The sequence below is a fragment of the Daldinia caldariorum genome (genome assembly GCF_022478825.1).
Source record: "Daldinia caldariorum strain CBS 122874 unplaced genomic scaffold F4812scaffold_13, whole genome shotgun sequence".
Taxonomy (NCBI): domain Eukaryota; kingdom Fungi; phylum Ascomycota; class Sordariomycetes; order Xylariales; family Hypoxylaceae; genus Daldinia; species Daldinia caldariorum.
In genome coordinates, this window is record NW_025953049.1 from 112,026 (window position 1) to 131,759 (window position 19,734).

At 46.1% G+C, this 19,734-nt stretch overlaps 4 protein-coding genes across 4 annotated transcripts; all 4 read right to left on the reverse strand.

Annotated features, from left to right (window-relative positions):
• Positions 1-1,060: 1,060 nt before the first annotated feature.
• On the reverse strand, positions 1,061-2,479 carry F4812DRAFT_451973 (G protein alpha subunit; the record flags this gene model as incomplete). Its single annotated transcript, XM_047936281.1, has 5 exons — positions 1,061-1,405; positions 1,496-1,754; positions 1,804-1,961; positions 2,088-2,272; positions 2,362-2,479. The coding sequence occupies 5 exons, from the start codon at positions 2,477-2,479 to the stop codon at positions 1,061-1,063; spliced, it is 1,065 nt and encodes a 354-aa protein (XP_047788250.1).
• A 7,677-nt stretch (positions 2,480-10,156) lies between these two features.
• Positions 10,157-12,231, reverse strand: F4812DRAFT_451974 (spermidine synthase; the record flags this gene model as incomplete). Its single annotated transcript, XM_047936282.1, has 5 exons — positions 10,157-10,434; positions 10,827-11,067; positions 11,155-11,447; positions 11,543-11,578; positions 12,198-12,231. 5 exons carry the CDS (start codon positions 12,229-12,231, stop codon positions 10,157-10,159), a joined length of 882 nt encoding a protein of 293 aa, XP_047788251.1.
• A 746-nt stretch (positions 12,232-12,977) lies between these two features.
• Positions 12,978-14,695, reverse strand: F4812DRAFT_435145 (uncharacterized protein). Its single transcript, XM_047934744.1, has 2 exons — positions 13,806-14,695; positions 12,978-13,754 (listed from the first exon to the last, which is right to left on the reverse strand). The coding sequence occupies exons 1-2, from the start codon at positions 14,605-14,607 to the stop codon at positions 13,249-13,251; spliced, it is 1,308 nt and encodes a 435-aa protein (XP_047788252.1). The 5' UTR covers positions 14,608-14,695; the 3' UTR covers positions 12,978-13,248.
• A 3,994-nt stretch (positions 14,696-18,689) lies between these two features.
• Positions 18,690-19,201, reverse strand: F4812DRAFT_460917 (sterol-binding-like protein; the record flags this gene model as incomplete). Its single annotated transcript, XM_047937781.1, has 3 exons — positions 18,690-18,853; positions 18,927-19,124; positions 19,186-19,201. The coding sequence occupies 3 exons, from the start codon at positions 19,199-19,201 to the stop codon at positions 18,690-18,692; spliced, it is 378 nt and encodes a 125-aa protein (XP_047788253.1).
• Positions 19,202-19,734: the final 533 nt, after the last annotated feature.

Sequence of the window (19,734 nt, forward strand, 5' to 3'; positions counted from 1 at the left end):
TAGACGAGAATGGGCCATTTTTTGTAACGTTCTTCTGGTCGGGCAGCTACTATGGTATAGGTAACCCAAAGACCTCCTCGGCTTGACCCTGACTAACTCGTTTCGGCACTGAGAGTTCGCGCTTCCCCACGTGTTATAACTTTAGCCAAGCTAACCTTAGGTAGTTCGCGCATCGCAAATGAGCTCTCAGGACCTAACACACCAATGTACGCCGTTGACTAAACCTCTAAAATAAGGTCCCGTCGCTGCGAACCGTGATCGTGGAACAGACTAACAGACTGACTAATATGCTGCTAAAGAACGTTGACATACACGTTTTCGCTCTAGCTTCGCCTAATGCTTTAGGTAATGTTTTTTTTTTTTTTGTTGACCAACTGTCTGATCTGCCTAAAATCTAAATTTATATATACGAGTAAATGGCTATCATGCCCAACTTCTTCTCGTTCGCTAACAAAGTCTGCAAAGTAACCCCAACTCGAAAATAATAATAATAGTAGTAGTAGTAATAATAATAACATCGTGGTATCCAGTTGTCATAACTAAATGAATCGTATCAATCAGGGAGAGAGTTTGTAATCATCCAATGCAGATATAATAACGCCAACCCAAGAGAACGCCCAGTGGGCTCAACTTATTCGCTTCGACTCCACCCGCCGGTGCCCTAGGCTATGCCTGTTCGCGACGTCGCAAACTACATTCTCGATGAATATAGAACCCGCCCCATCATAATACGGAAATGTCTTTTTTTATTGGCCCGCCAGTAATTCAGCTAGACCCCAGCTTATGGCAGCGGACCGTGGACCGTAGCGCTCTCGCGAGGACTTTTACACTGCGGTGACCGGGGCAGCATCGTAATATCGTAAGTAATAGTAATCGTACGGCTATATAGAGAAGCGCGGAAAACATGCTATATACTTCGGAAAGTTCAGCCGGACTGCTATCCCACGCATCGCAACACAAGACGGCGAAATCGCTAGCCAACCCAGCAACCACTGGGGACTTCAGGTATGGCCAGTTTCGGTTTCGCGAGGGAGGATTCGAAAATGCGGAAGCAGGCGACTCACAGTATCAACTGCTTCAGATTGCGCTGAATGATCATGTCCTGCACCGAACCCATTGTAATTTTAAGCAAGTTCGTATCCGTCGCGTTAGTGAAGTGACCATAAATTTCCTTTTCCGGGTTTCGGTTGAGAGCCCTGAATTTGTCCATAAAGTACTTGCTTGCTTGCTTGTAATCGTCAGGCGGGCCTTGGTAGTCGACAAAGCCATGCGAAGTTATCGGACTCGATGCGATCTTCTCCCTAAAGAGATCCATCTTGTTAAGGAAGAGGATAAGGGCCGACTTGGTGAACCAGTGCGAATTTGCAATAGATTCCCAGAGCATAAGGGCTTCGTTCATTTGGTTCTAAATATCACATCCGTCAGTAACCTTACTTATAAAAAAAAAAAAAAATTACAATCCACGTGCGGAATGCGAAGGGCCAGTTGTACTCACACCGTCCTTATCTTCAACCAGGCATTGGTCGTAACCGCTGATCGCGACCAGAAACAGTAGACAAGTTACGTTCTCGAAACAGTGAATCCATTTCTTCCGTTCCGATCTTTGACCACCCACGTCGAACATTCGGTATGTCAGCTGGCCTAGGTCGAAAATGGTCTCCGTAATGCCGGTTGTCCTCAGACGCGATCGCAGAAGATCCTGGTCAGTAGGGACATATTCGGGAGCCCAGAGACGATCCGCATCTTCGCAGAAACTTTAAAGATAGGTTAGTAAGGTAATGCCAGGGGTGTCAATAAACGCACTATGCTAAGTTGTCGTGGAGAGCATATTCGTTGCCCTTTTGAATAGCCTTCTGTACTCCGTCGTCGGCCCAAAGGGCTTTGACAGGTACAAGATATTCCTGGGGAAGAGGGTCGTGAGGCGAAATTTCGAGGTCTGCAAGGAGCAAGGCTTGATTTTTCTAATAACAAAAAACACAGGGTTAGCAATCAACATTACCAACCAAATCTTACTATGATGATCTTTTTCTCGGAACGACCGGGTAGAAACTTATTGCGCATTCGGAGCGACTACATGTATCACATACCTCGTTGTCTTTATTTTCGAAATCGATTTTATAATCGGCCATGGCATCGAAGATTATGCGCATCGATTGGATGACATTGCTGAACACAACGGGCTTCCATTCTAACTTTTCCGTTTTGCTAAAACCTTGCGCGTAAATCAACTTCATCTGCTTGAGAACTGTTGACTTTCCCGACTCTCCGGCACCTATTAAAAAGTCCCGAAGTTAGCTGCGGTGTCCCGCTAGCCGAGACACGAATACTGTCGATTTTTAAGGAGAGACACCGAGTACGTACCTAAAAGGAGCAATTTGACTTCCCGTGCCATGCGCTTCTCATCTTGTCGAATGATCTTGTCGAGCTCCTTCGACCGAGTATTGCCCTCCTCATTATTTTTGCGACTGCCGAAACACATGATGAAGAACTGAGCTTACGCGTGGTGTCGAGTATTATTCTGCTCTTAGAAATACGTGGTAGGCAATGCGGAAATGCGAAATGAATAACTAATTCTTGCGTAAAATACAAGAGAGCCTCACAGCGACCATGAATAACACACAGCCCTGTGAGAAGAAGAGAAAGGAAAAGGAGGGAAAAAAAAGAATAGAATAAAATGGATGACGACTACGGAGACACGGGTTCGTGATGGCGTGGTAAGGATATAGTAGTTCGGGGCTTGAATGAAACGGCTCGGTGATAGCCTGTGGGGGGGAGCTTAAGCTGTCGGCGCAATTCCAGCTCGCAATCGGTTACAATCTAGAAGCAATCCAACGGAAATATCGAGGTGTTATTACAACTCTAGGAGCTTTTTTGCGCCCTTTTAGGCTCTTTCCTATATAGCTCAATGGAAAAGAAGGGGACAAAGAAAAAAAACAACTAATAAAAAAAATTGGATAGCAAGTTGGACTGGCTATGTCGGTAGTTTTGTTGCTTTCGAGTTCTCCGGGGGGACGATCAGACCAAGAATAGGGAACCCTGTCGAACTAACCAGGGTATAGAAGGAGGCTCGAGCGACTCAAGAAGGGAAGAAAGAGGCGGGAAAAGAGCTTCCAATAATAAAATTATCTTATGGGTAGGACCTGAGTGATAAATAAGACCAGCCCTTGTCAGCAACATATGTCAGTATTCTTTTTTTTTTTTTTTGTATCTTACTACAGCATTTTGGGGGGAGGGGCCCTTGTTCTCAGTTCGAGCGGGCTACATGTATGTTTGTATGGAGGTTGTATGGAGGGTGTACCTGTTGACAGAGACCAATGAGAGGAAAAGGAGGGGGGTAAGAAACCAGAAATGGAGAAAAGATAGGAGTCGGATACGTAAAGCGGTACAGTACCTATTACAAAGCCTCTCAAGATCCCATTTCGAAAAGACAACAACCTAAAGGTACATGAAGGTTTCAGTAAAATCGCATAAATGTTCAGGTAGATCTAGGTAAACTACCTAACCTAACCTTAGGTAACTAATATAATAAAAGGTTAGCTTAGGTAGTTTAGGTAGTTATCAAAATTGGATATGGGTAGATATTTTATTACATAGTATACCTAGTACCTAGGTAATCATCGGGCTTTGAACTTTACCTACTTTAATCAAACGTCCTAGGTTTACGGATATGAAATGCGAAAAAAGAAAAAAGGCAATGCTCACCTATTCATTCAATTGGATACTGAGACGACGGCTGATGTAGGCGAAGATGGGGACTCCAAGTAATTTGCTACAGGTAGGTACTAACATTGATGGTGGTTAGAACGTCCGAATTCGAATTGTTCTAAAGTAAAATGATTAGGTAGATCTGCCACTCAGTTGGAACTTGGAACTTGGAACTTGGAAGTACCTAGCAGCTGGATACTTGAAAGTACCTTTTTACTGGTTTGCTGGGCAATTTTGAACAGGAGTGTACTTCGCAGAGTGGAGTTCAAAGTCCTCGAAACGCAAATTGGGCCTTTCAAGGTCCTCTTTCAAGGGGTAGGTTCATTAAATTTGTAGTGAATAATGGAGCTCAAGCCCCGCTTATTTGTTTTGTTACCTCTAGCGTACAAAAGATAGGTACTATGTAAGCACCTCTAACCTCTAGGCTCGCTCTTTGTATTGTACAACGGATATACCCTTACACGACCACGCGACTATGTACTCCCCAGAGCACCTGCTTTTTAATGACTTACATACACTAGGTACATACATACACCATGGGCATAAATAAATACATCGTGCTACCCAACCTAATGTATATACGTCAATATATGTACATACAGCTGAAAAACTGCGACCTTCTCTTTACTATCAGGCAAGTTTACAAGTGTAAAATTTACATAGTACGCATGGCGATGGAGACATGCGGATATTAAAAGGGCTGATTTAGAGCTAGCAAACACGACATCTAATGATTCTAATCACATTAGGTAAGGTTAGGACTCTTTAGGTAGGTACATTGTAGTTATTGTAGTTTAGCTTCCGCCTTAGAACCGAGCTGTCTAAACTACCTAGGTTAGGTACCTAATCTACTAGGTATGTAATAAGTCAACTACAATTCTAATCTTCTCCATCGCTGCAAGAAAGACATGCAACACGTTCAGCATTTAAAAAAAGCATTTTGAGGCTAACACATACACATACCCTAAGAGGTACCTAAGGTAAGACAGTGGAATGACCACAGTATACATAGGTAGTATAATCGTACAGCAAGACTATCACACATTCGTACATTCGTACATCCATCCATCCATATGCACTGCTATAGCGTCCTTTAGACGGGCGGCCTGAACCAACATCTACTGCATCATCGCCATAATTCGGATGCAAGGATTAAGGAATAAGGAGAGAACAGGCGCCGCACGTAGGGTTCGCAACCCGAGGCGCCCAGTTTTTCTACTACAGCGGTACCAGACAGCCAGAGAGCACGTACCAAGGCAGCCAAGCACGATGACATCCTCCTGGTTGGTTCATCCAGATGTATGCAACGCGTGCGAGTACTTATATTAGCACAGACTACGGATTATGGTAGCATCATTACCACTCTCGTCAATTACGCACACGCTAAAATCGGATATCAGCCAGTGGTTATGTATATTAGGTATTACATACCATGGGCCAGATGGTCTATCTTCGATGCTCGCCTTCGATGCCTGTCTTCGATGCCTGCGACGCCTTGCGATAGGCCCGGGGGTGTCGTCAATCTCGATTGGTGCGAGTGCCACTCTCACTGCCATGTGCCGTCAGCCTCTCAAGGTTACTCGCCTAATAGCCGGTTCGTCCACCAGGCAGCCCTTGCAACCTTTGCAACCTTAATAAGTATGCTATCCAGCTGTCCAGGCTGTATGGCTGTATGGTGCTTGTTACGTTCGCCGCACTGGCGATATACCTAGCACATCCCGTATGTACCGATGGCCTAACAAGTGGTGGCGCTCAGTATCTCCCACGCTCTCATGCTTTTCCCACGCTTACCATTTATCTGCAGCACTTATGCTCACCAATCGGCACCAACCCCTCCCCTTCTCAACGGTTAGCTCTTGATTCGGACTGGGGTTTGGTCTGGCAACCCAAGAGCATTTAAGTTACATACATGCACTAGTATGTCAATACCCGCATGTCATCTGAAGAGAAACGAGATAAAAAAAACGTGGCGAGAAGTGGAGCATCCACACGCACCATACGCATCTACAAGGCGGCGTCCATTCCAATATACCGATGAGGAATGGCTCCAAAAACTTGCGTTACCCTTAATCTAGGACGGTGTTAGACATGCAGACATGGAACCGATGTCTTTAAAAACCCACAAGTCTTCCTTCCGCGCGATGCGGGTGGAAATTTTCGAGTGATCGACATGTCGAAATCCATCCCGACCGTAAGCCTAGCTTCTTCCGTGCGGCGATAATGCATATAATAGACATCGGCACGACTTCTAGTAAATAACATCATAAATCGGCAGTCCGCCTTTCCAGTCATCATGTTACGTCCTGTCAGCCAGACCTATGAAACTACAGGCTATAAGCTATACATACCTCTAACATAATAAACACCCAAGAACTCGCCTAAAGGGCTTATATCGGAAGGATCTAACCTAACACATTGGGTTCATATATGCATGCAACAGCGAGGCTGGTGGATCTTCCGGTTACTGTCACTTTTAGCACAACCATATGAACGAAAACCCTGGGCCCGACATTAAGCTCCTCTGTCGTGGGGTGTATATTTTGACATACTCTGTCGGGAGCATGACCGAAAAGAACATGAACCAAGTCAAATCCGCATTTTTTTTGCAATGCCACCCCGCGTCTTTAAGCCAAGTCATATGCATCCTAATTAGGAAGCATCAAAAGATACTTCATATACAACTTGACACAATTGACGCCTTGCAACCCAGCACAACTGGTTGCGAGCCGCCACCTAGAATCAACGGTGAACATTTTCCACGGGCTTCTTGTAAGCCGCAAGGTTTCACAATTGTCTTACATGACTTGGTGGTTCCCTATACCATCTACGACGTATTGGCTACAGTGGTCTCACGGCCGTCTCCCGCTGTACCATCATCTCATCGAAGATGATAAAACCAAAGAGATCTCCAAGCCACCGCCCCAAATCGACGAATGAGGAGGCACTGCTATCTCACCCCGACAACCCACCGCCAGTACGACAATAACCTACTCATGAAGGATTTGAGCCTTGCGCTCCTCCACCGTATGTATACCAGGAATGCCTATCGTGACCATCATTGGTCAAGGACTTGGTAAAGTTACCGTTGTAGCCCCCAGGCTATTGAGCAGTGCCACACTCCCACATACCCAACCAATGTCTCCAAATACAACCATCCTTATAGATAAGGTTACACGGGTCAGAACAGCCCATGGTTGTCTAACGGTTCTTTTTCGGCCCGTAAAGATCTCCTTCAGGGCGTTTGGGCCAGAAAGTACTAGATATACATATGATGGCGTTAGCTTTACATACCTAGGTATGCATCTTGGAGGGGACGCAACTCGACGAAATAGAGTTGCGCCGTCTCCCGCACGTCTGTGCGTGAAATCTCCGTGGGATCTTGAGCAGGCTGCGAGCAAGCGGATCCAAAAAGCCAGCTCGGGAGTTACATGGCGGGGCTAAGTCTTTTCAACGGACCCCAACGGCATAACGGTATAGGTACCTAGTCGATCGCTTACTTTCACTACCTTCCCATATAGTAGGTATTGTACGAGGGACAAAAAGGTAGCGAAATGGCATTGATAAAGCATCCTAACCTAGCCCTAACGGTATTCCACTAATTGGCAGCGTTTGTCTCATCTTTAAGGCAGTTTAATCTGCCCGTTGTATTCGATACTTGAGTCATATTACCTGGACTACCTAGGTAAGTAAGATGTTGTAAGCTTACAGAACCCCTCCCACGCGATAGCCAAGACTACCTTGTTGTGTAGGAGAGGATGCTCCCCCAGAGAACGCTAGTATTACGGAACGGCACGGCATTGGCACTGGTGCTGAGAAAGAAAGAAAAAGACTACTAGGTAAGCACCTAGGTACATAGTCTCATCACACCCATATACACTATGTACCTACATATTTGCATACCTTTGACACATCGGTGCACTACTTTTTTACCTTAGGTACGTATAGAGAAATCAGTGGCCTTATTTTTCGTCTCCCGACCCACACGCCACGAGCGAGCCCGGATGACGCTGACAACGGGATATTCTTGCAAGATGCTTTGCCCCAGGACAACGTAAGGCACAAGCTACTACCTACATTAGTCAAAGCAAAAGCAGGACGGCCAGCTAGATATATCTAGGTGCCGGACATATCGTGACTATATATATAATGGTAACGATGTATATATGTAGATAGGTGCCCTGTCGTCACGTATAGGCGGCTAAGCGCCCGTCTGCCGTGCGGCACGGTAGTAGGATCGACGACGATACAACTTACCAGCTCGTCCAGCTGCCTAAGATAACATAGCTACATAGGTAGCTAACGGCTCAGATAGCTTAAATCTTTTTTTTTTCTTTTTCTTTCTAGTTAAGTAGCTAAGCTAAGCTCCCTAGCTGCCTTGCCCTGCATACATACTTACCTACCGACATCCCGGGCTTGTCTGTCTCTTGTCGGCTTGGTGTACAATACAAGGTACACTGCCAACCTAAGTACCTAACCCAAGTCGAAATAGACCCCAGGCGCGTTGCGCGATCTTGTCGTACCTTATGATAGATTGATCCGTGGGTAGGTTAGGTTAGGTTAGGTTAACGATCATAGGGTTTGGGTATTATTACTAGGCGGATTTTATTAAACACGGGGGAAAGAAAGGGCAGGGGGGTTAAGGGTCACTTACCTACCTGGTAGGTAGTTGACAGGTGAGTCTTGCTATGTAGGATATAGATAAGTACCTTAGGTAAATAGATAGATTAGGTACCTGTAGTTAGTTAGATGTAACACACAACATGGATATCTTGGGATACCGCGTGGTCGTGGTGGCTGGGGAATACTAAAATGACTGGCGTCTTCTCTTGCTTTTTTTTTTTAAGCCTTACCTTACCTTGTGGACGTACAACGCAATACCTAGCCTAGCCTAACCTAACCTAATCCAATCTAAGTTAGTTGATCTTAACCCTATTCTGCTCTGCTCTAATTCTGCCCTGCCCTGCCCTGCCCTGCTGTAGTAGTAATGTGGTGTGGTATGTTCCGTTCTTCCGTGATGTGGTGATGTGGTATGTTTCTATCCCGTTCCGTGGTATCTAATGACCTGCTGCTGCTGTATCACACACATCACGTTTAGAGGAGGAGGTGGTAGCGGCGGTTGCGTTGCGTACGTGCGTGGCGTGGCGTGGCGTGCATGGGCCTCCAGCCTGCTTCTCAGCTGAAAAACCCTAACCTAGGGACTTTACCTGCCTCCTAGGCGGCTTGTCTGTGTACCTACCTTGTATAATACAATACCTCGCCTTGGGGAGATACATGGTATATAGGTGGCATAGCATCTTATTCAAACGACATCTATAGGGCGTTCTAGACTTCGGTATGTATGTATTACCCAAGGTTAGATAGATAGATACGTAGGTACCTAGGGATCTGGAATAGGGGATGGTATGGTATATGGATATGTCAAAGCGTAGCGTAGCCTCGCCTTGGACTTAAACTTAAACTTGAACTTAAACTTGCCCTTGCAGCGGGAGGTGTTTGCTACCTACCTACCTACCTTAGGTACATGTGTATAAGGATAAGGGTCTTGGTCTACTCTAACCTGTATAGGAGGATATAACCTAACGTAACCTGACCGAACCTATCTAGTATAGACCGTCGTACTGAATGTTAGTATACAAGTATATAGATAGATCTTTAATCATATATCACTTCCGTACGTCCACGCAAGTGTGTACTCAGCCTAGTATACCAGGCATGTGGTATGTAATCCCGCCATAGGATAAAAGATACCTACGACAAAAGCTTCAGATGAGAAAGGGACGCGCTAGGATTGTAGTAAATAGTAGCGTATGGAGCCTCTTCTCTAAAATCATAGTTAATAACAATTAGAGAATTTCTTTAGCCCCCCGATGACTTGAAACATCTACTTAACCTAACCTAACCTAACCTTAGCTAAAAGAAAAAAAGGAAATAAGGATAATCTCCAAGCTATACTCCATACGTGCAACTTGGACAGGTTAGTTAGTAGCTGGCCTAGGTAGCTAACTAAATTACCTCTTCGACAACTTTCGTTCGAAGGTACCTTACCTACCTTACCTAACCTGTCTCATGACCGCTCATCTTGAATTCATCAGCTGAACAACCATTTACAGCGACGCTACGGGAATTGCGAGTAATTTTAATCAGGCACACTTATTAAGGACACACAGAAGTGACACATGCAAGAGGTATCTATGCACAGTCGTGTCGAGAGTTTACATTCGACAAATGTCTATTCGCGGTCATTCCTTTTTGGTTATAAGCCAGTTTATTAGTTATCAACGGCTATATATGGGCTTTCTCTCTTTTCGAGGCCCGTGTAAATCATGAGGCATCATGTCATCTCATAACACCCACTAGGTTAGGTACCTTAACCAACCGCATTTTACTTTTCTTTACCCCTTACCCCTCTACCCTCCCTTTCACTCTTTCACCGTATCTCATTAGCGGGCGTCTATTGGAGAGCCTTGGCGGCGAAAGTAGGCAGGACGAAGCTAGCCTTGTGGATCTCGGCGTTGTAGTATTTGCACAGACGGGCCTCTTCCTCGGGGGACCAGGAACGCAGGGGCTTCTTGACGTCGCGGCCGGCCTCCTTGCAGCAAACCATGAAGCCGATCTGGCCCGACGGGTACGTCGGGATCGTCGTGTACGCGTACTCGGCCACGGGGAACACCTCGTTACATTCCTTCTTCAACTTGGTGATGAGGGGAAGGTGGAGCCATTGGTTCTCAGCTATATTGTAGAAAAAAAGAGTTAGCTAAACGGCTCTTCTGAAAAACTGGGGGGCGGACTAATTCCAAAAAAAGGAAAAAATCATCAAATCAAATCGGAGGAGGGAGTATATATGTGAGGGGAACATAGGAGATCTTAGCCTAGATTGAAGACCCGAGCTAGAAAATAAGATGGTATATTTCGGGCGAAGAAGAGGAGATATCGAAGGAGAAAAGCTCAGAAGTAGTAGCAGCAGCAGCGGAGCCCAACCAAGGTAGGCCCCTTTTTTCATAGGAAAAATTAGAGTTGTTTAAGAACAACCAGGCAACTTTAAAAAAAAGCTCAGTGCCGTTTGACCCAATCGCCACACTCCCGAACTTTTGTTTGCTTTGCCTGATATAAAGGAGACGTACAACCTTGGGTGGTGATAACGCCGCCCGGGCGGAGAGCGCCGTGTAGCAGCTCGAAGTATGACTTCTGGAAGAGACTCTCAGCGGGGCCCTCCGGATCCGATGAGTCGGTGATGATGACGTCGAAGGCGTTCTTGTAGTCGTTCAAGAACTTGAAGCCGTCTCCGACGTGCACCTTCACCTTGGGGTGCTTGAAGCCTTCGGCCATGCCAGGAAGGTATTGCTTGGAGAGGCGGATGACAGCCTTGATTTTACGCAAGATTAGTTAGTTATATATTTATATATATATCCCCGTTATGAGTTTGGTAGGTGTAGTAGAGTAATATAATACCTCGTCGATGTCGCAGAGGACAGCCTCCTCGAGACACTCGTGCTTGACAACCTCACGCAGGACACCTCCGTCACCGCCACCGATGACCAGCACCTTCTTGGGGTCGGGGTGAGAGTTCATAGCCAGGTGAGTGATCATCTCCTGGTAGGAGAACTCGTCTCGCTCGGTGCACTGAATGACGTTGTCCAGGACTAGGACGGTGCCATAGTTGGTGGACTCGAAGATAAGTACATCCTGGTACTGGCTCTTCTCGTGGTGTAGCACCTTCTTAACCTTCAAGGTCATAGCCTGACCTGCGATGACAAACCCAGGGGGTTTTTCATTAGAACGAGTAATGTTGGGGGCTTATTAGCCAGAAGGGAAAGAAGGGGAATCCGCCTTCACTCACCCGGCCACATGTCAGAGATTTCTCTGAACCAGCCATCTGCGAGACATTGTTAGCAAGAGGAAAAAGCTTGTATTTGGAGTGATTGTGAATATGAATTGTAAGTGAGTGCATTATGAGGGTCATGACAAGATCAAGTTGTGTATATCACAGTCTATAATATATAAGATAATATACATAATATATGAGATATGAGATATTGAATGACATCCACATGTAAATGTGAGTATATGTAAATATTTGTATAGGTATCATGAACCTTCCAAATACGTTGTTGGACAATCGTGATCAACACGATAAGAAGATAAAAAAAAAAAAAAAAAAAAAAAAAGGAGGGGTGAGGGGTGGATGAGGGGCAGAGGGGCAAAGGAGTTCAGGAGTTCCCGTTGGGAGTTCTGGTTCATGATTGGCATGCGAATAACGTCAAAACTGTGTCGAGCAAATGAGAACCAAGCTGGTAAAGCTGGTAAAGCTGGTAAAGCCTCATTGGCAAGCACGGGATATTGTTGCATGGGCATGAGCATAGGCATGGGCAGTAGAAATATGGAAATATAAAGATATAAAAATGTAGAAATAAGGAGATCTGATTAGTGAGTGATACACACAATGATGATGCATCATCCATCATTGATCATGGTTGCTCGCTCTTTCAACTTACCCTTGATGGTCGGGTGTACAATCTCCTCCGACATTTTGAAATGCGTAGATGTGGAATAATAATACCGTTGGCGGGACGGGGCAGAAGAAAATGATGATGTATTATTATCGAAGCAGCAACGATGACGAGCTTGGTAGGTATTTAAATATAAGTAATCAAAAGCTCGACCTGTCGTCTTCTGCTTTTTATGTAATTGTTGAAACCGAAGCTTGCGCGGCCAAAATATTTGCCTTTTCCAGACTGGCATTCAATAAAAATTTTCTGTTGCGAGAAAAAAAAAAAAAAAAGAGACGAATTGTTACTGGCTAAGCTAATGGGAATGTACATACAACATACCGAATGTGATAGGGCAATTGCTTCGACTAGCACGTCGTTACATGCACATAACCTGTTCCGTTACGCTGCACGAAATGCATATGTGCCCACTAATATTTAAAACGTTCCGTACCTAACTCCCCCCTCCGCAGCTCTGAAACCTTCGTTGGGCAGCAGCTCTCATGCTATGTACAACTCACCAAAGGTACCTAATGATACTTTTAGCTTAATATATAAATGTGCTACCTGTTATAAATTCCCCAGAGCTTACAACTCACTTAAAGGAAGCCATCCCATCATCATAATGATAGGTAAGTACTAACCTAGCTGTTTACTTGGACAGCTATATAAGTAAAACCAAAAAGTATACATTAGAAAAATACGATTATCACACGCCAAACCCACCAAAAGTTTGCATTCGCAAGATTGATGCGTTTACATGAATGCAATCAAATTTTTTTTTTTTTTTTTTTTTTTTTTTTTTTTTTGCATAGTTAATACACACGCCCAAATTTTTGTACGACGCGGTGACCTCCTACACCCAAATGGCAAGGCGTCCCGTCCAGAATGCCTTTTTTCGGTCCCCGTCAACAAACGTTAGAAACAATGCCAATATAGATGCTATACTCTACTATATCCCCCCCTTTTTTCGCCATTAACGCCCGGTTATTAAGCCATTCCGAATCAGGATAACAAATTCATTACCAAATCCCGTTTCACTAAGTAGCGATCTCCTCTACTTCTTGTTCGCGCTCTTGTTTGCTTGCAGTACTCCAGCCAGCTGTTGCGCAAACTCCGGCTTTTTGACCTGAAGAACCCACGTCTCAAGACCCGATCCGTCGTCGCTTGCTGCCACAAAGTTGACTGTCTTCTCCTTGGCTTTGTATTCCACATCTGGGAGGATAGCCTTGTTCATCGCGATATGGCCTCTCGGCTCCCCACGGAGTAGCACACGCACGCTTCCGCTCGTCTTGTTCTTCAGCACCCGTAGCGGTCCCACTCCCTGAGTTGACCATGGTGACTTCCGCTCCTCTTCATCCTCACTGCCCTTGACTATCGGTATAAATTTGATAGCCTTGGCCCGCACTTCGTGTAAAACCACCTCGTCCTCCTCGCCCGGACCTCCATTGATCAATGATATCTGCTCTAATGGGGCCTCTTCGTCATCATGTTGAGCCTGTGGCTCTGGTGTACCATTTACTGGGGTTGTGCCCATGCTAGAGGGTGCAGGGAACGGCGAGTCTGGAGGCGTTAGTATATCTGATATAGTTTACTAGAAACTCGACCACTTACTAGCTCCCGTTGAATCACCGCCCGCCTGCAGGAAATTCCCAACACCCGAAAAGGACGAAGCGAGTTTAGGAGCGAATGGATTCGAAATGTTCTGGTTTGGTGTTGCTTGAGTAAAGCTGAAGCTGGGGGCCCCATTGTTTGCGTTGGAGGATGCTCCGAAGAGAGAGGCTCCCATATTAGCAGGGGCTGGATTAGGCGTAGATGGTGCTTGCTGTCCAAAAGTAAAACTTGAAGACATTGGATTTGGTGCTGATGACTGGCCACCAAATATAGGGGCTGGCGACGGCGAGTTCGAGGCGAAGGGGTTATTGAACGCTTGCCCGTTCCCGCCCGCCGAGAAGGTGAAACTAGAGCCAGCAGAGCCCGATGTGTCTTGACCAAATGTAAACGACGCTGAACCGGTTGTAGGTGCTCCAAACTGGAAATCGGGCTTCTTCAGCTCGTTATTATTGGCCTGGGTGCCATTAGTACCCGCGCCAAATATCATTGCCGACGCTGCTGCAGGTGTCGACGCAGGCGCCGGTGTTGTGTTGGCGGCTCCGAAAGTAAAAGAAGGCCCTGTAGAGGGAGCGCTGCTGAAAAGGCTTGGTGGGTTCGAGGCCGGAGGCTCTACTTTCTTCTCAACGGCACCTGCGTTGTCACTCTTAGAACCAAATAGGTTGCTCGCGGTTGAGTTGTTACCGAACAACGATAGTGCCGTTGTTGTAGCCGGTTTATTTTCTGCGGGCGTTACTTCGCCGTTCTTAGAGCTGAAGATGTTCGACGCAGGGGCTGGAGTGCCTCCGAACAGCGAGGATCCCATTGTAGTAGTTGGCTTGGATGTATCGAAGCCGAATAATGACTTAGGTACAGGCGTTGCGGGTGTGGCAGGCGTAGCAGGCGTAGCAGGCGTAGCAGGCGTAGCTTCCGGCTGCGAGGCACCGAATGTAAAACTGGCTGATGCTGACTTGCTCGAAGTATGAAATAACGATTTAGGGGTATCAGAGCCGTTAACTTTGCTGTTACCCGCAGTGAACGATGACGTGCTTGAAGAGCCGCCGAACAAGTTTGACGCAGGGGCCTTCGGAGTATTTCCAAATAACGATTGGCTGCTAGAGGTTCCGTTTGTTTGGCTCTCGGTCACCTTTACACTATTGCTAAACAACGATGTGGCTTGAGACTGAGTAGCTGTGCTAGTTGAAGCGCCGAACAGAGATTTGACCTCTTTGGGAGCTGAAGGTGTCTCGCTAGCCTTCGATTCCGAACCGGCCTTTTGCTGCTCTTTAGTAGTTGCAGAGTCAGTCCCATTTGCCTTCGTGGCATCACCAAATAATGATTTAGCAGTAGGTGTAGTGGGGGCAGGGCTGAATAAACTAGAAGATGAAGCAGGCTTTTGTGCTGAGAAGAGAGCTGTGGCGGCGGCGTTTGATTTTGACGGTGTAGAAATAGACGAGGAGGTAGATGCACCGAACAGAGATGCAGCGCTTGGCTGGAAGGCCGGATTGGTGGGAGCACTGGCTCCAAAGAGGGATGCTGTAGTTTTTGTCTCGGTTGGGGCGTCTGGCTTGCTAGATTCATTTGTGGAATCTGGCTTGGAAATCGTCGCGGGTGGTTTGACAGTACTAGACGGCGGACCGAAGGATATTGGTGTTGTCGTCGCGTCGAATGTAAAGTCACCTGGTTGCTTAGCAGGAGTCTGAGTTGGTTTCTTTTCAACAACAGCTTCTTTTGTTGAAACAACGTCGACTTGCACTTCTACATCGCCTGTAGCTCGAAGTGGCTGTCCGTTAGACCCCATTTGAACTCGCCCGAAGAGACCTCCTTTCGAGCTGAGATCGCTAGGCTTTGCCAGGCTACCGAAGATATTGGAAGCGGCAGTGGTAGTATTTGTGGAAAATAGAGCTGATCCGCTCTGTGTAGAAGGGGTATTTGTGCCGGCACTACTAGCAACACTAGGTTGAGCACTCTCTGACGCCTCTTGGGCGTCTGCTCCTTCACCTTCAGACTCGGACTCAGTGTCGCCATCATCAGCGTTGCCATTCTCGTTACCGCTACTGCTGGTAGAACTCTCAGAAAGGTAACTGAAGATATTGCTGTAGCTATTAGCCGGTGCTGCTGATCCGACCTTGTGCGAGCTAAGCACCGATCTAGTGCTATTATCCTCCTGAACAACCTCGACTGTCGCAGGTTTGAACCCGTTTGTAGAAGCTGCGAAGGGATTCGATTTGCTATTGAGATTGGTGTTCGGGGATTCATTCGATTTCTGAGGCCCAAAGGGGGTTAGGGGTGCCCTCTTCACAGGCGAGGTGCTGCCACTCTGAGCATTGTTGAGGATACTCTCAAATTTAGATTTGGCTGCAGTTGGGGTGGCCTTTTGTACTTTATTGGGCTGGTTCTCATCTGGTTCATCAGTCTCATCAGCCTTACGCTTACTCTTTTTGAAGGGGGCAGGGCCTGTAAGAGCGGTATCGGCCTGTTCCTGAGCAACATTGCGACGCTTATTCTGGCTGGCAGTGGACGACGCCATTAGGGCGTTATCCTTTGGTGCCAGATCTTCCTCGGCCTTGCGCTTCACCGACGGAGCGGCCGAAGCCATAGGGCGACGGTTACTCTGGATGGGAGTCGCCGGTGCCGCATTCTCCGCTTGCGATTCCGGCTCCGGTAAGTTGTGGGCTTTTCTCCACCTCCTGAGCACTTCTTCCGACGGCTTCACATTCTTAAACTCATATAATCCGTATCGTAGCATGATTAACCCCCTGCTCTTCTCATATTCCTTCGCGAAGTTCATTATATTCAGTTTCCAATCCTTCTTCGCGAAGATCTCATCAGCAGCGTATTTCAATCTTCGCAAATCAAGGACGCAAAAAAACTGTCGTCGCTGAAGGTCATCGAAGTCTGGGGGGCATTTATGGGCCAGGAACTGATCTGCGTAGATCGTACCTGTGCGGTTTGGATCATCAGGAACCTCTTTGGACAGAGCCTCGCCGGAGAGTTCGGGATCGGGAGACGGTATCCTCATCTTGAAAGGTTCAGTAGAGGGTATACCATACATGCCGCCTTGCGCGGTCTTGTGAGAAAATTTGCGGCCGCCTGGAGTTGTCTTTGTCACCTCCGCAGGTAGGTTAGGCGCAAACTTGATACTCCGAGAGGCTTGCGGAGTAGTGGTACGGAATAGATCGCGACCGTATGATGTGCTCGTAGCTACTTTGCTTGTGGCATGCGAAGCGCGCGCGGGTGATGGTCTATTCATGGGGACGAGGGAGGATCGGAATCTGCTTGCTGAAGCAGACCGAAAAGGCGTCGAGCCTTGTTGACCCGGCGCGGGGCGAGGTTTGAGAGGTGTAGTGGTATTCATTGTGTGTGTGTGTATATTAATGGTTATCGAAGGATGCGTAGTTCCTATAGATAACGCGTGATAGTTAGAGTTGTTGGAAAAGAAAGGGTAGCGTGTGGGATGGATGATAGACGACGCGTCGGGGTGTAGTTAAGAGGTCGATGTTGAGATTGCCTAGGCGACCAGCTGCGACCAAAGCCGGAGACGGGTTTTTGACGAATGATGAGGTGGAATGGAGACTAAGGTAAATGTAGAATTAGAAAAGAAAAAAAAAAGCCTTAGCGGCAGGTCTCAGAAGAGTTCAAAATATGCTGGCATGCAATAATTGAAACAAATCTGAATGATAAGTGAGTTTTGTTTGATGGATGGCCCTGGCGATCCTAAACACCTTGACGACAACAAGGCTAGGAAAAGAATTTGCTTTAAGGAAAAATAACTGGGAGTGATGTTATTATTGTTATTATTTAGGGTGATGGGTCTGTGACCACCAAGGAAAATAAAAAATAAAAAATAAGGGTAGGCTAGGTACGTACCTAAACCTATGACTTCCAATGAGTGTAATGTATTATTGCCGCCGGAAAACAGTCATTACCTAACATCCACCTTACGGAAAGCTTGGAATTTTTTGTAACGGCGTTATATCATTGGAGGAAACCTTAGACGCGCTCTGCAACAAAATTGAGTTCAAGTATCAGTACATCAGTACTCGTGCTTTGGTAGCTTCCATTTACATTAGGTAGTAGGTACCCAGCAGCTAAAGGAGCACAGGCCACCTTTCAAATTTGGATCCGTACCTGTGTACATCCATAACCCATTCAGGTCCCGCACCTTTAGCGCGCTTTGAGCTTTTAGGTACTTTATCATAACAAAAAGATAGGTAGGTATACGCGAATTTCAACGTGCCATTTCATTGTTATTAGATAGTACCTGAGTTCTAGACAATGAAAACATGATAAGGTTGTACGACTTTTGATAAAAATTCCTTTATTAACGATCAAATATTTTGGCCGGATTAAGGAAATCTGCAGCTTGCTTTAATATGTAAGATATATTGGCAGACTGGCTTACAAGCTTACCGACCTCCTATCCAATAACGACCTAAAATAAGTCTAAACGCGACATCACATGTTTATCTGATATATATTTGTCAGTACGTCCGAATCGATGGTATTACATAAATGAGTAATATCTATATTAGGTAGATCTGTACGCAATCTGTATGCATATGTACATACGTCTTCGTCTGAGTACCCAAGGGCCAAGGTTTAGTTATCACTGTGAGACAACCAGTCCAGCTGTGTAAGTACCTAGGGGTATTTAATAACTTAGAAAAAGTACTGAAATGGATATTCTGTAAGTATCACCGTGATGCCCCGGGGTATACTGTTGTGTCCTTTATACACTGTAAAAATAGATTCAGGTGAATGTCCCGGCCGAAACAAACTAAGTTGACGGACTACGTAAAGTTGATGATATGACGCCTCAAGTAGCTGCTTATATTGTCACAAAGTTTTTATTTAATTCTTAATAATATTAAACAAAACGACTTATTAGCAACATATAAGCATCTCTCATAGCTTCGCCTTAGTTTGCGCTTTAGCCAGGATAGGCTGTAGCTTAGTCGACTTCATCATGTCCCCCTTAATCTTGAGCTGTCCGGACATGAATAATCGTTGCGCGTTGGCCTGGCCAGCTACAAGCTTGCCAAAGTCCTCATCCGAAAGCAATAGGGTAACTGTAGGTCGCAGCGGATCAGTATCTAGCTCTATATAAATTAACTCCGTGATTAAACTGCAATGCGGTATTACCTGTGGGCTTCTCGCCCAGACCAGGGCCGGCGATACCCTTCTCTTTAAGGTCGATGTGCCAGCTCTCGGTCTCGCCGTCATTGTTTTTGATGGTAAAGGCGAAGACCGCGTTGCCTTGCTTGATAGCATCTTTGCGTTCGTCTTCGTTTTGTAACGCCTCGTTGATAGCGTCGAAGGCTGCCGAGGAAGGAAACTTGTCTGTGAGAACGGTAACTATTAGTCTTGTACGCGGTGGTGTGGTTTGGGGAAGTCCTCGTACCGTTCTTCAATCCCATCTTTGCGACACTGGTAAAGCTAAAAAGCTGGCGCGATTGGGAAATGTAGTCGTAATGATAGAAGATTCGTGGTAGGTGATGACGCGGAATGAAGCAGTACTAAAAAGATGAAAGTTGTAAACAAAGTCAAGTGTCTTTGGAAATTGAAGAAGCTTCAGCGAAGTTAGATAAGAACAACTACAGGTAAGTACCTAACACTATGTAAGGGTGACGAAGCTGCCCTTCTCGGTTGTTGCACGTGTCAATTGAACCTCGGTCGTTTCCTAATCAGGTACTATGTATTCATGTGCTGCCAAGTTCCAACGGACAGGGAGAAGTGACTCAATTTAGGTAAGCAAGACCGGGTAACTACGACTCAGCGAAATGGTTAGAGTCAACGTGACAGTGTAAAAGTCTCCAACTACGGGGATAATAGCACTATGTGTACGTACATACGTCATATGTAACATAAGGCAAGCCACAAGGCTGTCCCATTGAATCCACCAGCCGGTACCTACCTAAGCCACGTCGTTCGTCGGCAAGTTAAAAAAAAA

Excerpts from the sequence above, each read along its gene's own strand:
- F4812DRAFT_435145 (XM_047934744.1), bottom strand. The coding sequence starts at position 14,607 with ATGGGATCCTCGCTGTTCGGAGGCACTCCAGCCCCTGCGTCGAACATC. Across the intron at positions 13,755-13,805 it reads CGGTGATTCAACGGGAGCTA|ACTCGCCGTTCCCTGCACCC; the intron begins GTAAGTGGTCGA and ends TAACGCCTCCAG.